We start from the raw sequence: 16,413 nt of genomic DNA, 5'->3' as shown, positions 1-16,413 counted from the left end.
CAAATTAATTTATATCAATTGATCGATTTTGTAATATTAACTCAGGAACAACTTTGAAATTGTTGCATTTATATTTTTGTTCAGTACACATGTCCTGATGTGCGTTTGTGTACATACAGTTGAAGTCAGAAGTTTACATACACCTTAGCCAAATACATTTAAACTCAGTTTTTCACAATTCCTGACATTTAATCAGAGTAAAAATGCCCTTTTTAGGTCAGTTAGGATCACCACTTTATTTTAAGAATGTGAAATGTCAGACTAATAGTAGAGATTGATTTATTTCAGCTTTTATTTCTTTCATCACATTCCCAGTGGGTCAGAAGTCTACATACAGTCAATTAGTATTTGGTAGCATTACCTTTAAATTGTTTAACTTGGGTCAAACGTTTCAGGTAGCCTTCCTTCCCACAATAAGTTGGGTGAATTTTGGCCCATTCCTCCTGACAGAGCTGATGTAACGGAGTCAGGTTTGTAGGCCTCCTTGCTCGCACACACTTTTTCAGTTCTGCCCACAAATTTTCTATAGGATTGAGGTCAGGGCTTTGTGATGGCCACTCCAATGCCTTTATCCCTAAGTCATTTTGCCACAACTTCAGAAGTATGCTTGGGGTCATTTTCCATTTGGAAGACGCATTTGCGACCAAGCTTTAACTTCGTGACTGATGTCTTGAGATGTTGCTTCAATATATCCTCCTCATGCCATCTATTTTGTGAAGTGCACCAGTCCCTCCTGCAGTAAAGCACCCCCACAACATGATGCTGCCACCCCTGTGCTTCACGGTTGGGATGGTGTTCTTCGGCTTGCAAGCTTCCCCCTTTTTCCACCAAACATAATGGTCATTATGACCAAACAGTTCTATTTTTGTTTCATCAGACCAGAGGACATTTCTTCAGGAAGTACAATCTTTGTCCCCATGTGCAGTTGCAAACCATAGTCTGGCTTTTTTATGGTGGTTTTGTTGCAGTGTCTTCTTCCTTGGTGACCGGCCTTTCAGGTTATGTCGATATGACTCGTTTTACTGTGGATATAGATATTTTGTTCCCGTTTCCTCCAGCATGTTCACAAGGTCCTTTGTTGTTCATGGATTGATTTGTACTTTTTGCACCAAAGTAGCGTTGTCTCCTAGAGATGAACGATCTCCTTCCTGAGCGGTATGATGGCTGCCAGGTCCCATGGTGTTTATATTTGCTTACTATTGTTTGTACAGATGAACGTGGTACCGTCAGGCATTTGGAAACTGCCCCCAAGGATGAACCAGAATTGTGGAGGTCTATCATTTTTTTCTGAGGTCTTTTGATATTCCCATGATGTCAAGCAAAGAGGCACCGAGTTTGAAGGTAGGCCTTGAAATAAATCCACAGGTACACCGCCAATAGGCTAACGGACATCATTTGAGTCAATCAGAAGCTTCTAAAGCCATGACATAATTTTCTGGAATTTTCCAAGCTGTTTAAATGCAGTCAACTTAGTGTGTAAACTTCTGACCCACTGGAGTTGTGATAGTGAATTATAAGTGAAATAATCTGTCCGTAAACAATTGTTGGAAAAATTACTTGTGTCATGCACAAAGTAGATGTCCTAACCGACTTGCCAAAACCGTAGTTTGTGCAGAAATTTGTGGAGGGGTTGAAAAACGAGTTAATGACTCCAATTCTAAGTGTATGTAAACTTCCGACTTCAACTGTACCTGTTAGCCATTGGGGGAAACCTGGAATGAGCTTTTGTATTTTACTGCTGTAAGAGTGGGTTAGCTAGCATGCTCTAATTGTAATGTTCACATTAGCTACCTGCTAATTCAGTCATTGCCACACTGACATTTATTCTGTACTGAGGGCTTTATAGTTATAACCATGCTGCTCAAAATGTAACTATAGAAACGTACAAGCGATTTCAGCAGGAAAATGGTTCAACAGGGACTTTTAAAATATGACACTTTATTTATCATGCATAAAATTCACATAAAAATGTCAAACTGATGTTTGCTAAACTAATTGTGAGCTGGTAACTGATCCGTCCAAGTCATCCATGTACAAACAAGAGCTGTGGTCCATCGAAAATATCCAATATAATACAATACAACCCCCCCAAAAAAAGTGCAAAAAGGAAAACTAAGTGCCAAATATAAACAGTGAATAAGATGCAAGTACATGCAATCCAGTAACAGATTAAAACTGTCGCATCAAATTGCACAATATCAGAAGCTGAAACGTGTCTAAAAAACAAACTGTAAACACTTTTTCCAATGCAGTAACACTGACAGGCAACTAAAACTGCTGCTCTTCCAGAGAACCATTGACTAATAACACATCAGAAACTCTACACAGTACAGTATTTCACAGGTCCTTCATACATGTCCCCACTGACAGAGGACAAAGCTTTCATCCAGGCTTCTTTGTCTGACCTGTAAACACATGCATATGGGGTCATTGTGGGAATTAGATGCGAGGGGACAAAGGAATTTACAACCAAATTCTTACCTGGTAGTGGTATGTGGGGCAAGTATGAAAGCAGTGGCATGCCCAGTGTGGTTCTGGGAGAGGCGCAGCACGAAGGACTCCAGGGGCAGACCAAGGGCCTCTGTTTTCAGCTGCTCAGTGTGCACGTGGGTGGGGAACACTGCATGATCCAGCACTCTGAAACGCATCTCTCTGATGGTTTGAGAAGACCAAAGGGAAGTTGGGTGACAGGAATACAAAGAGAAAGTGGTACTTTGTATTTAACAAGCACAGTGCTTGGATGTAGTTCTTGGAAATATTGTTCATAGATGCATGTATGAAGATGTGGCAGCATACTTTTTCAATGAGATGAGCAACAGGTCATTGAAAAGGTGCAGGTAAACATCCATGTAGGAAATCCTGGATCCTGGCACATAGCCCTCTGGAGTGAGCTGTCTCAAGGGGCCTTCATGCACCAGAAAGCGGACACTTGTGATCAGAGGAATGGACTGGAGAGAAACAATGAGGTAAATGGTGAATCGCAATGCTGAGGCACCACTGCCACCTATAGGTTAAACAGGGAGAACAAGCAGGCTGTTGTGATTGTGACCTTGTTAAAACAGAAGGGATACAACGACGTAGTAACTAACAAGTGTCACTGAAATAACTAGAGACTGCAATGATGTCAGACCTTAACATTGACAAAATCCATGTGCTTGTCCAGGTCCACCAGTTTCTCAATCTGCTTCATCCGCTGAACCCCCCCATCACACTCCATCACTATCTGGTCTCATTGGAGGAGATAAAATAGCAGTGTTGCAGCCTAACAAGTCAACAGTTGAGCTTAAAACCAAATCTTTACTCAATTGTGTAAGTAGTGACCTCTACCTTGTGTATGGCTTCAATGGCCTGTTTCAGACAAGGGATCGATTTAGAGTCTTGCCCAGTCAGCTTCAGGATGCTCTGCAATGACCATAGAAAGTCCCAGCATTAACCTCCACAAGCATGAAGTCTGTTGCATGGAATCCTGTTGCATGGAATCCTGTATACCGAACCCTAATCAGTCGAGTAAGGGACACCACCCAATACTGCACTCCCCCTGTAGACTCACATCTGAGGCCTGCCTACCTCCATGATGATCTTCAGACGTGTGATCCTCTGGAAGGGGAGGACTAGGAAGTATTTTAGGGTCTGTCGCCGACATATTGGATCACTCTCCAGTTCCTTCACTGCTAACAGAAACTCTCGGTTCTCCTGCCTGGGAATAGGGCAAAGAGCAAGACTGAGGTAAAAATGAAGCCAAGACCGTAACAGAAGCGTAATGAGAGGGGAAACCCACAGCAGTAGCGTGACCAGGGCCTCCTGGTACATCATGTTGGTCACATATGGCACGTAGAGGGATCGGAACGTGAGGCAGTGACGCAGCACAATGTCTCCAACCTGAGAGATCACCACATCCTCCCCCAGACGTAACTCCAGGTCCAGCAGAAACCTGTAGGTATCAGAGCAGTCACAGCCTAAAGCCTCATAACACACAAGTTGGTATAGAGTGTCAAATAAACAAAAATGGAGACTAAGGATTTTAGTTCTGTCATTTTAGCAAGACTAATTCAACAGTAACCCAAAGAGACACCCCAAGGGCAGCAGGTAGCCTAGCCGTTAGAGTGTTGGGCCAGTGACTGAAAGGTCGCTGTTGGAATACCCAAGCTGACAAGGTGAAAAATCTGTCAATGTCCAAGGCACTTAACCCTAATTTGCTCCAGGGGAGCCATACTATGACTGACCCTGTAAAATACCACATTTCACTACACCTATATGACAAAAAAAATGTTTTATGGTCAGTCATGTAAAGACTAGTCCATTGGCAGTCCTTACCCCTCACTGGCTGCCATCACACTGCGTAGGTTGGAAAACAGAATGTGATGCTCCATGCGATGGAGGGTCTGTTTCAGTGTCTTTGATGCAAAGAAGTGATACACAGCTACCCCCAGGCTTCTCAGGTAGGAGGCCTCAGAACCAATCATCTCAAACATAGCCTTCAGAGCAAAAGCAGATTACTTAATCTATTCCTCACTACACTTCAAGTCATACCAGAGATGTTCACTATTGTATGGGATGACAAACATCAGACACAGCATCAGCAGAAAACATTCTTGGTACTACCCACCCACCTCCTGTAGACGGAGCTCGCTGAGGGAGAGGGTTTTAAGTAGGCCACTCTCCTTCACCTCAGACAAGTCCTGCCAAAAGCTGCATGGGTTTACTGTGAGAGGAGACAGTGGTGGGGGAGAGGTGACCACGCGGAAGACAGGTGGGGACTGTAGGCCAGGTAGACACTGGGCGGTCACAAGCTCAGACAGACTGTTGTGGTTTATCCTGTTTAGGTCAGCTTTTACAGATTGCAGGCAGTAGTACTGATACAGAGGAACTGGAGAAAGGAGGCAAATATTACACTTTATCAATGCACGTAGACGACTAGTGATTGAGACTAAACATGTGGGGTCAATTATACAAAAAGTACACAATTGAGAGAAACTTACAAACATGAGTGTACTTAGACTCAAACAATTCCTTCAAAGTGAGGTCTTGAGTATCCTCTTTATTGGCATCTGCTGCCCTACAGGAACAAAACAGGGACTTTTAATCTAGAATACAAAACCTGCAGAAGAAAATAATAAATTAAAGCTTCCGCACACTCACCCTTCATTGTCATCATCCTTATAGAGTGATAATGGAGAGGCTGTAGCCTCCCTGTCATCCTGCCCTGGAACTGAAAATAACTTGGGCACAGATTGCTGCACCTGGCCTCCAAGACCCCATGTATGTAAAGTGGCCACAGACATGAGAGTTGCTGCTATGCCTCCAGAACTAAGGAAAAATAGAAGGCATTATATTAGTTACACAGGACAGTCATGGTTTGAAGAATAAGAAAACTTAGCAGTGGGGTACAGTACTTCAGTATTTGTTTGTTTTTGGGGGGGTGGGGTGGAGGAGGAGTGGTGGTATCTGTACTTCACTCCACTACATTCCTAAAGAAAATATGTTCTTCACTCCCATACATTTACCCTGATACCCAAAAGGAATCATTACATTTCAAATGCACAGGTAGGACAGCAGTATAGTCTAATTCACGCTTCTATCAATATAAAGTGTGGTTATGCCTACCGCCTCTGATCTGGCTGACTCACTAAAGACAAATACAGTGTTTGTAAATGTCTGTGCCCCTGGCTGTCCGTAAATAAATATTGCTGTTTGGTTTACTTAATATAAGGACTGATGTATAGCATTTACTTTCACTCAAGTATGACAATCAACTACATTTTACACCAGTGTAAAATAGTCACATACCCAAAGAGGTCCTCCAATTGGTTCTGATCTTCTGTCACACCACCTACAATGTTTCCACTCATCTCTGACCTGTTGCTCTCCTCAGACCCACCAGGTTGTTCTGAGCACTCTACCGATGGCATCTGTTCCATAAGATCATTCTCAAGGTGGTCCAAAACCCCCATGCAGGGATATGTGTGGTGAAATGACTCACTCCTTAAGTGAACTACCAAGTCAGGCAGCTGAGCCATTGTGCTCTAGTAATCGATCGGTGGACAGATTCTGATAGTTAGTGTATTGTTGGACTCAAAAACACCTGTACAGAGTCATACTATGCAGTGGTAATGGTTTGAGAGTTGGGGGTGAAAACAAATCAAGGTACAATCACAAATGTTAAAAGGTAGTCTAAGCCTACCATGGACCTGCTTCAACACAGGATGTTCCAGTTTATTGGTTTCAGCTGGGCATTATCACCCTAACAATCCCAAAGCAACTACTTACAGGTGTGCATTATGTGGATTCTGTCACACTGGTTATTGTTGCTGGTATGGATAAATGCTGGACTGTGCTTCTGCCACCATTGAATTGCTTGCTAGACAATTGTGTCACTACGGCTATGTTTACACAGGCAGCCTAATTCTGATCTTTGGCCACTTGATTGGTTTTTGGACAATCAGATCTTTTGCCAATAATTGGACAAAAGATCAAAATTGGGGTGCCTGTGTAAACGCAGTCTATCAAATCAAAGTCTACATGTGATGCCGTCTGCCCCCATTTCATTTCCCTGTTCATGACACTTCTGGACATTAATAATCAGTTTACCCTTAAAGGCTCTGCATGGTCAAGCCACGTCTGCAGTTGCCGTACAGCATTTACTGTGATACGGCCTCTGCAGCAGTCAGGGCATTCATACTTGTTGCGCTTCAAGGAAGTGAGTGTTTATACGGGATCTCCCCACCCCACCTACCATCAAACAATCATGTCTATGCAGAACTATACGGCATCCTCCTTATTGTTACAACATTTGGGAGGCGCACGTCAATGCAGTACGGCGCTTGATTTGGCCTCCGGATCGCATTGTCAGAGCATGCAGAAATTGGCCTTAAGGATAGAGCTGCCATAAAACATGTTATTTTACTCCACTAATATAATATATAAATACACACAAATATGTTTGCATAATATGCAAACGCAACTATAACAGCAAGGAATAACAGAAGACAGATTAGAAAAACATGGCTTTAATTACAATCCTTAACACCCATTCCCTAGAAATATCCCAAACATACAAAGAACCAGTTTAACTTTGAGAGTTTAAAATGGAGTACAAGATAACTAAATAATTGAACCTGCCTCGATGTTGTTGGTATATGAATATGACCCAAATAATTCCATTATAGAATTTTGAAATTGTTACATGAATGACTGAGCAAATAAATCAGTCAGCTGGATAGGGTAAATGTGGACTGTGAGAGAGATTACCAGTTGATGGGGGATGAAGTAATTCTAACGCATGATAGATACTTGAAACAAACCAAAGTAAACTGAACAGGAAACTCCAAAACCCTTTATAACTTACACATTTCCAGACATCCCCATTACACATGCTGTTATATTTAAAGACCTCTTTATCCTTCACAATCACACACAGACATTTTTCTGAAATATTCAATGTGTGGCTTATAACTTTGCTGAATGTGTCATCTATTTTGACATTCCTTTATAAATCAAAGGAATGAAGAAAATTAAAGGGTCATTTGAAAAATAGTGCTGCTTGATTTTTTTCTTCTTCATGCAAGCCATTTAAAAATTAAAACCAACATCAAGTTCCCCAGGATTGGCAATAATTACTTGACTGAATGTCATATTACAACATGATAACATTGGCAGAAGGCAAAGATCACCAGTTAGCAATGCTTCTTAAAATGGAGCTATTTCCACAGTGCAATAAGTTGACGATCTGGTGGGTTTTATTAGCAGAATTTGAGATGAGTAAAACATTTTTTAAATTAACCAATTAATTGTTTGGCGCATCAATAATGCTCCTCACAAATCTGACATTTGAACTAATCTTCAGCCCTTTATAAAAATGCTATTTCACACACAACTGTAAACATTAACCTAAATCATTGGGGCAATTCAATATATGTTCGGGGGGGGGGGAAATCAATCTACTAAATCCCATCTATAAAATGCATAAAAACAGGTTTCTTCTGAGGCACCACCAACTGCTGCACACACACAACTCAGATCATATCAGCTAAATCCAGGAACAAATAACAGTTGGTTGTATGGTCTGTGAGAAACCAAGAGACTGACAGCATTTCCCCTTCAGCATGTCGTAGCTGTGAGAGGCCAGGGGAATTCAGATGTCACCATCAAATCAAAATCAAATCAAATTTATTTGTATAGCCCTTCTTACATCAGCTGATATCTCAAAGTGCTGTACAAGAGCACAAATCAAACCCATGTTGACAGAGGCTGGGACTCTTACATGAATGCAATGTTGCGAGTGTCTAGGTGGGCACAGTGATCTTGCGGGCCAGTAGTGCCAGCAGAGCCAGCTCCACACTGCCCTGGGCCTGTTCCAGTGCCTCCGCAGCCTCTCTGGCAGAGAAGCCAGCTGCCTGGATCCTTTGGATGTGATCATCGGTAAAGAGACGTGGAGCAGAGAAGAGAGGGACTGAGGAGGAGGGGTGGTCCGGGGCCTGAGGAAGAGGTGAAGTGTGGGGCGAAACGCCAGACTCCTCCCCAGGTGAGCCCGCAGCCATGGACAGGGGGCTCTGCTGTGTTGTGTCAGGTTGGAGGTTGAGTGTGTTTGGGTTGTCATTGCCAGAGGCTCTCCCGTCTGCCACACCCCTCCCCTGCTGCCCCTCAGGGGGCTCCCTGAACACCAGGTCTGCTTGGAGTGAAGAGGGGCCTTTGGCTTCAGACATAGTCCCTTTGCGTTTACTGGTATCTAGCCCATACCCGTCTGCCCTCCTTTCCCCCCAGGAGCTGTTTGGACACTGTGGTTCTGGTTCCCTGTGTCCCTCTCCTGGTTCAGCCTCGGTCCTGGTCTCCAGGCTCTGCTCAGAGGAGCCTGGCAGGACACAGTCAGGAGGAGGTCCTCTGTCAGACACAGCAGCAGGATGGTTGGCTTTGGCATCGCATGGTTCTGCATCAGCTGTAACGGCAGTAGAGGGGGAGGGTTGGGTGGTGTTTTCAGGTGTCAGGACTTGGGGCTCTACGGTGGGGTTGTGGTTGTCGTCCAGTCCGTCAGCATTCTGTCTGTGTGAGGGGGAGCAGGAGGCACTGTGGTCCTGAGGGGACAGGCTACGGCTGTTAGACACCAGCAGCTCATGGAGCTCCAGCAGGGCCTGGGCCAGAGATGGGATCTGGTCTGAGTAGGAACAGCGCTTCCCCTCTGGCTGGTCCCTCTCTGATGGCACAGTGTTCTGGGAGGAGGCAGGGGGAGGCTTGATCTCTGTAGAGGTGGATCCAAAAGGACAGGGTTCTAGTGTGAGTGATGGGGGATTAGAGACGGGCTGGTGGGGATATTGGGAACCCCCTTCACTCTGCTGAAGTGGGATACTCAGACAGGTCCGGTGATCTGTAATGGTGTCTGACATGTCCTCCTCCTGCTCCATGGGCTGAGTGGTAAGGCTTTCCTCTGGGTGGGGGAACACTGAGCTGTTCCCTGCCTTCTCAGAGGCACACCCAATCTCTGTGGCTGAAGGGATCTGACTGGCTGAACCTCCCAAGGTGGGAGTCCCAGTCACCATCTTGTCTGCAGGGGGGGAGCATGTGGACAGAGCCGGGGGAGTGGTGATAGTGGAAAGGAGGGGCTGGGTGTGGTTGGTAGGGCTGGGGCCTGAGAGAGGAGACTGTGGGGCTGTAGGTGCTGTGTTCTGGGCCTGGGATGAGGGTCCAGGGATGGGGAGACCCTGGAAGCCAGGCTCTGTTTGGCTCTGTCCTGGTGTTGGGGCCCCAGCCTGGCGCATGTAGGCTGGAGCAGACTGGGAGCGGTCCAGGACAAGGCTCCGGGGATGGCCGGGGGAAGGGGACATGTTGTTCAGGGGTTTGGGCGTTGGGAATGGTGGGGATTCCGGTGAGGTAGTTTGTCCATCTGCAGTGTCTGATGGTAGAGATCAGTTCGAGAGTTAAACAGTACTGTACAACAATTGAAACCTGCTACGGATCAAAACACTCAAGCACACAACATGCATCATTTTTGTCCATGCCAGCTTCTGAAATTAAACATGAAATGCAGAGACCTTAGTGGTTGCATCTTCTACTTTTTAAAATAAGTGGGAAAACATGGTAAATACAATTGACTATATATCAACAAAAATGATATTATCATACCAATCTTTATCATTGGTTTTTCAATAAGCAAAACTGATTTTGTTAACAAAATTCCCAAAAAGAATATGGGTGACGACCTTGGTATTGATTCTCTGTAAGTTTGCAGTACCTGGTTGGCAGGGTTGACTCCAGCTGTCTCTCCAAATGCATCAGTGCTGTCCTGCTCATGGTTAGGCCACACACCACACATCATGCAAAGGGACGCAGAGCGTTAGCACTCGCACACAAAGCATGCGCCACAGTCAGACTGTTCACATAGTGAAGAGAGTCAGCCAAGACAACTTTATTTGACCTATGACTCCAGATCCAAATTGGGCCGCAGAGGGTCTTCAGTGCATTTTGAACTTAGAGAACTATTAAACCAAATACATTTACAGAACCAAACTTCCAATACGTTTAAAAAAAAATTGCATTGCTTTTATTTTTAACCCCCCTTTTCTCCACAATTTCGTGATATCCAATTGTTTCGTCACTGCAACCTCCAATACTTTTTAAACACTACTGTAACTAGACTTAATATAAACCCAAAATTGGGCCTTAGCCTAATTTCATATCTAGTCTAATTCAGGGTTCATACACATTTTGACAGATGGAATTTCATAACTTCTCCATGACTTCTAACCAGATTTCCATGACCAACAATTGGCAGCATACACCTATAAAAAACAAATGTAATGTGGACACTGGGCGACTGCTCACTGATCCCATGTACCATCCATCACCTGTCGTTGTTGTTGCATGTTGCGTATATATTTTTGTTCAGTGATGCTAAACAATTAACTTGAGGGTACAAGATATGTTTTGAATTGGCCACCTAGTTATTGGTCTGTTCTCTATCATATGGTATAGACTACATAGGCATACCTGCTGCTACAATGTCCGACAGACTCCCTCTCCTTGAGCAACGGCCCACTCATCTCGCACATATGTAAATAGCCCATCTGTAAATAGCCCATCCAACTACCTCATCCCCATACTGTATTTATTTTGCTCCTTTGCACCCCAGTATCTCTACTTGCACATTCATCTTCTGCACATCTATCACTCCAGTGTTTAATTGGTATATTGTAATTACTTCGCCACCATGGCCTATTTATTGCCTTACCTCCATTATCTTACCTCATTTGCACACACTGTATATAGTCTTTTTCTACTGTATGTCTGTTTATTCCATGTGTTTTATGTGTCGAACTGCTTTGCTTTATCTTGGCCAGGTCGCAGTTGTAAATGAGAACTTGTTCTCAACTAGCCTACCTGGTTAAATAAAGGTGAAATAATTAAAATAAATAAATATGCAGGTGATGCGCACAAACACAGACAATCCTGGCTGATATGTTGATATGTATTTGATTGATAAAATATTTAAGAACTGTGCCTAAATATATTACATAAAACAGAAACGTTTAAATAAATTACCATGAAACTTTTCGGGGCCTAGAAAACACAATTTTAAAACTCGAAGACTAAGGACTTTCATGATGGCAAGAACCCTGCTGATTATAAAGCTTATTTTTAATTTGCTGAGGTGAAAATGCAGTGATCATGTGACTGAGAAGGCAGATGAGTACAGAAACAGGGCTCAGGAGTAAAGCAGCTAAAAAAAGACCCATGCAAATGTGCTTTCTGGGTCATGTCTCTGCTGTACTGCAAAAATGTCACTGCTTTAGAGTGTGCAGACAGAGCTGAGGAATCCCCATAGTATTCTCCCAGACCGTGTTCCTTACCGCTCTCCTGAACAGATCTCTGAAGTGCCTCCGCCAGCTCTCTGTCTGCGATCTCGTCTGGTTGGGCGTCCTCTCGGCCCTCCGGCCCGTACGCCAGTCGGGCACACTCTGGCAGCTCCGCCTCGGGCAGGAAGCGGGTCTCAGTGCCCGTCGTCCCGATCAGTAGCGTGTTCTTCTTCAGGTCAATAGAACACTGAAGTAGCAGGATATAGAAAGAACAGCCATTTACACACAGGGGTATTTTTAAAGACCTACTTTTCCAAAGGATGTCATTGTGTGGTAGTTGGTGTGCATGGATTTGGAGGGACAGGGATCTGACCTGATGTCTCTTGAGCATGTCCAGTCCAAGCAACATATCCATAGGCTGGTCCTCCAAGATGGAAAAGGAGCAAGGCAGGAAGTCCCCTTCTATCTGGACCTGAGCTGGGTAGGGAAACACACACAGATGATACCACCAACACTTGCTTTCAGGTTTGGATATCTTTACTTTCGACAAATTTTATAAAACAAGGAAAACATCTCATGACCGTGTAGTCTACAGGAACACAATGTGGTGCATCCTTAAGAAAGTGGTTCTTTGAGATATGATTGATACCCACCCAAGTGGACTCTGCCAATGATCTTCTGGGTGCCCACTCCCTTGGCGATGCCAGCCCAGCGTCGGTCCACCAGGCGCATGATGTTACAGCGCTTAGCACACGCCTGACTCATGATGGTCATCTGGGCCCCTGGAAGAGGGGAAGCAGGCAATGGTAGAGGGTGAGAGGAGCAGAACAAAGACAATGAAGGGGGGATAGAGACAGGACAGGAGTAGGGAAGAACAGGTGGGGGGGGATGTATGAAGTACAGGCAAGCAAGTTGGAAGACTTTTTTTTATCAAGATATGTCAGAAGTGGTGTAGAGAGAATATATGCAGTAGAAAGCCAAGTAAAAAACTAGCCAAGACACACTGAATACTAGTGGATATACCATCATGAGAGCAAAGCCATGTCAAAACTAGCCAAGACACACTATACTGGACACCACAACAGACAAACCCTGAACTGAAGAGTCCCCCTACTACCCTAGTCAAAAATGCTTATGCTTTTGCACCGAGGAAGAAAATTATAGGATACAATACCTGAGTCAACAAAAGCTTTCACATGGTACCCGTTGACTATACAGTCGATGTAGAGCATAACCACCTGGCCAAAGCTCTCTGGGGCCTCCTCCATCGCAATGGTCATGTTCTCCTCAACATTGTGCTGCCTGAAGTACAAATTGTGTGTGATTATGTATTGACGCACATGTACATGGATACTTAATACTCTCAAATAGTTCAGACAGGGGGCATAAGTCAATATGTAAACTAGCACGTTTTTAATTGATTTCAGAAGAGACCCTGACTAAAGCCGTCTTCAACGCCAACCCAACTCCTTTCCTTTCCCCTCTTGGATGTGTGATATTAGGTGTGTGTACCTGATGTCCTCTTCTATCTTGGCCTGGGCCTCCATGTCAAATGGGTCGGCAGTCAGAAGCCGGACCCTCTCCTGCTCTCTGCGAGCTCGATCCTGCTGCTGCTCCAACAGCACTTTACTGAAACGCTCTATGGGAAGGGAGGCAGTCAGAAACATGGTTAGAGCTCCTAGTTGAACACTTAAGACCCATTAGCCGTTATAATGACAAGATATTCAACTCAGAGATAGGGGTTGATGCTATCCCGCTAACACCACTTCTACTCACCCAGGTCTCCACTCAACAGGGCCTCAGCCAATGGCGGATTGCGCTCCTTGAGCAGCGACAGTTCATGTGGATTGGCCAAGAGCATCTGCTGCAGTAAGGCGGGGTCATCCAGACCCTGAGGAGAGGAGGTGGAGCCCAGTAGGGATGGGGGTGCAGCAGGGGGTGGAGGGCGCTGCTGCTGTGAAGTCGGGGCCTGTTGCTGCTGTCTACGGGTGGACCGTTGACTGGAACCAGAAGAGGTGCCAGGGACTGCGATGGAACTGAAGTCAATACGGGGCAGACCTGGAGGAGAAAGGGGAGATAGGGAGGGTAGGAGAGAGAGAGAGTAAGCATGACTGAGGGTTGAGTGACATCATGCCAGGTAGACATTTGGGATGAGCTATTAAATTGTAAATCCATTACTGACTGAGGAACAATAGAACCAACAGAATGAAGTGCTTTAGTGAAGGGTTACGACTGAACTCTTACTAGAGCAGCCAGACTGTAGATTTCTCACTTGTTCTGACTTGCCCACTGGCACTAACTTTACCTGGGAAGACTGGTTGTGCTGGCAGTTGCCGTCTTTCTACCTGTCTGAGCACCACCACGTCGCCATCCTTCAGACCATAAGTCCCTAAAGCACAGGTCAGATCTTTTAGGGGCTGCTCTGCACATGTGATCTGAAGAGGGGGAAAAACAATGATGCAAAATAAGAAGCATTCCCTTTTCACACTTGAAGAAAAGTAAGAGGACAAATTAAAATGCTGCCTGGTGGCCAAATCAACTTAATTTATTAGCTAGGTGGTTAATCAAAACGTGGCAAGCAAACCAATGGACAGCTAGCCAGGTAACGTTACATGAGTCAGTAGAAGTTGTTGTTGTTCTGGTCTCTGACTGTTGACACATGCCATGTTAGCTCAACGTACTAGTTAGCAAGATGGCTAGCGTAAATAGCTAATTACGACAGTAGTTAAATCAACTAACGTTACCTAGCTAGCGACCAATGACAAAGTTAACTGACTGTTTACTCAGTAGGTTTAGCTAGTTCTGTCAAGTGTGTGTATATATATATATATATATATATTTTTTTTTTATGAACTAGCTGATATAAACAATGAGATGTAGCTAGCTAACTTAGCTGCTAACACGTTTATGCTAAGCTAACTAGCTAGTAGTTCACCTGAATTTCACCAGCAGGGATTCCTGATTCTAGTTCACACAGAGCAACAAAATCTCTGAGTTCAAGCTCTGGAGAGACATCGAGTGCAAATGTGATTTCCGAACGGTCATTGGGGCAGCAGAAAACGGTTACCAGCATCGCGCTTTTGGGCAGAGTTACTTGAACTCGTTAACGTAACGTAAAGTCACTTTCAGTTTGTTGACACTACTACTAGCTAGCTAATTTCAGTATCGTTGTGAGCACGCAAACTTCTGTTCAGCAAAACTCAACAAAGATAATCTAACATGAAATATTCACGGGCGCTAGCTATGTAGATAAGTGTATGACGTTTCGTCTCCTCAAATACTGCTAAATAGGCACTCTGGTTCTTTTATGTATCCGGAACCAGGGCTGCGTTCATTACGTTTTCACGTTCGGGAACGTTCAATTGCTCTTTAAATACGTAACTTCAAGTCACACCCACCAAACGGGAGCAACACTTTTTACAGTCATTAGCTAAGGTTTCCATCCAATTGGTGACAGATTTTCATGCGAATATTCTAAAATCCACATAAAAACTACATGAGATGTGTTTATCAAATGTACTTGTTGCGGATAAAAGGCTGTGCGTGATGACGTAGTGCACATAAAAATACCCTTTGTGATTAAATTCCCATTTACCTAATAAAAAATACAAAGTTTAATGGGGTTCCATTGCATTTTCAACTCTATTGATGGTTTTCTCATAATTGTTTTTGCATTATATGTTATATAGCGAGTGTGCCCACATGCGCTCTCGCCAACAGCTTGCAGATACAGTACAGGGCAGTAGAGCTGCTGAGGGGAGGATGGCTCATGATAATGGCTGGAACAGAGCAAATACATCAAACCATGTGTTTGATGTATTTGATACCATTCCACAATTCCGCTCCAGCCTTTACCACGAGCCTGTTCCCCCCAATTAAGGTGCCACCATCCTCCTGTGGTGCAGGTATAGCCTACCTGCACGATGAGATTATTATGGACAAAAGAGTGAGATTATTTTTATTTGTCCAATGGCAGCCATGCATCGATCATCATGTCACCAGAATAAGACCCCTGATATTTACTGGAAAGGAGCATCAAGCTCATCATCTTGCACTTTTACTGCCCTGTGAAGTTCATCATCATTTATTTTATATGTTAGCCAATAAACCTTATGCTTTCCCAAGGAGATGCAGTGAGAGGACCACACACCATATCATAGTGTCTCCAAGTTTACATCAATATGATGGTTATTATATCAATATTTGCACATAAAAACGTTCCCACCTAAATTTCTCGCTTAATTAATTTTACAGACACAAAAAGGTTCCACCTTGTCTAGCGTATTTTGTTTTGTGACATTTGGACATGTACTTTACTCACATAAAAAAAGTTGGATGGAAACCTTGTTCGTAGCTAAAATTCGCATAAAGAAAATATGTGAATTTTCCCACCAATAGCTAGGCTTCCATCAATTGGTGACAGATTTTCATGCAAATATTCTAAAATATGCATAAAAAAAGATGCACATTTTCCCACCAGTGGTGTTTCCACCCAACGTACTGTACGTCTGAACGTACTGTGTATAAAAATCACACAAAATGTACATTTTCGCTTAAGTTTTCATGTATCGAATAAAAATCTAAATTCAATGTGTCTCCATCTCCTTTTCAACTCTACCAATAGTTTTGT

The 16,413-nt window shown here is 43.9% G+C and overlaps 2 protein-coding genes across 5 annotated transcripts; both read right to left on the bottom strand.

The window, feature by feature from the left end:
* Positions 1-1,918: 1,918 nt before the first annotated feature.
* si:ch73-15b2.5 (rho guanine nucleotide exchange factor 19) lies at positions 1,919-6,310 on the bottom strand. Of its 2 annotated transcripts, none has more exons than XM_029774554.1 (12): positions 5,788-6,310; positions 5,140-5,307; positions 4,980-5,056; positions 4,611-4,867; positions 4,315-4,475; positions 3,779-3,931; positions 3,568-3,721; positions 3,328-3,402; positions 3,131-3,223; positions 2,797-2,948; positions 2,482-2,652; positions 1,919-2,405 (listed from the first exon to the last, which is right to left on the bottom strand). In XM_029774554.1, the coding sequence occupies exons 1-12, from the start codon at positions 6,015-6,017 to the stop codon at positions 2,321-2,323; spliced, it is 1,776 nt and encodes a 591-aa protein (XP_029630414.1). In that variant the 5' UTR covers positions 6,018-6,310; the 3' UTR covers positions 1,919-2,320. The 2 variants fall into 2 exon arrangements, with proteins under 2 accessions (XP_029630414.1, XP_029630415.1); XM_029774555.1 differs by having other exon boundaries at positions 3,568-3,697; positions 5,788-6,304.
* Positions 6,311-6,991: 681 nt separating this feature from the next.
* On the bottom strand, positions 6,992-15,123 carry LOC115207471 (protein DDI1 homolog 2). 3 transcript variants are annotated; one of them, XM_029774558.1, is made up of 10 exons: positions 14,719-15,123; positions 14,089-14,218; positions 13,560-13,841; positions 13,296-13,422; positions 12,958-13,085; positions 12,437-12,565; positions 12,157-12,260; positions 11,838-12,030; positions 10,223-10,273; positions 9,569-9,883 (listed from the first exon to the last, which is right to left on the bottom strand). In XM_029774558.1, the coding sequence occupies exons 1-9, from the start codon at positions 14,854-14,856 to the stop codon at positions 10,263-10,265; spliced, it is 1,242 nt and encodes a 413-aa protein (XP_029630418.1). In that variant the 5' UTR covers positions 14,857-15,123; the 3' UTR covers positions 9,569-9,883; positions 10,223-10,262. The 3 variants fall into 3 exon arrangements, with proteins under 3 accessions (XP_029630417.1, XP_029630416.1, XP_029630418.1); XM_029774557.1 differs by lacking the exons at positions 12,157-12,260; positions 12,437-12,565; positions 12,958-13,085; ... (2 more) ...; positions 14,089-14,218; positions 14,719-15,123 and adding an exon at positions 6,992-8,519 and having other exon boundaries at positions 8,556-9,883; positions 11,838-12,012; XM_029774556.1 differs by lacking the exons at positions 12,157-12,260; positions 12,437-12,565; positions 12,958-13,085; ... (2 more) ...; positions 14,089-14,218; positions 14,719-15,123 and having other exon boundaries at positions 6,992-9,883; positions 11,838-12,012.
* Between the last annotated feature and the right edge of the window lie 1,290 nt (positions 15,124-16,413).

This window comes from Salmo trutta, chromosome 14, assembly GCF_901001165.1.
Source record: "Salmo trutta chromosome 14, fSalTru1.1, whole genome shotgun sequence".
In the NCBI taxonomy this organism is placed as follows: domain Eukaryota; kingdom Metazoa; phylum Chordata; class Actinopteri; order Salmoniformes; family Salmonidae; genus Salmo; species Salmo trutta.
Note: the sequence above shows the minus strand (reverse complement) of the source record. Positions and strands in the feature narration are given on the sequence as shown.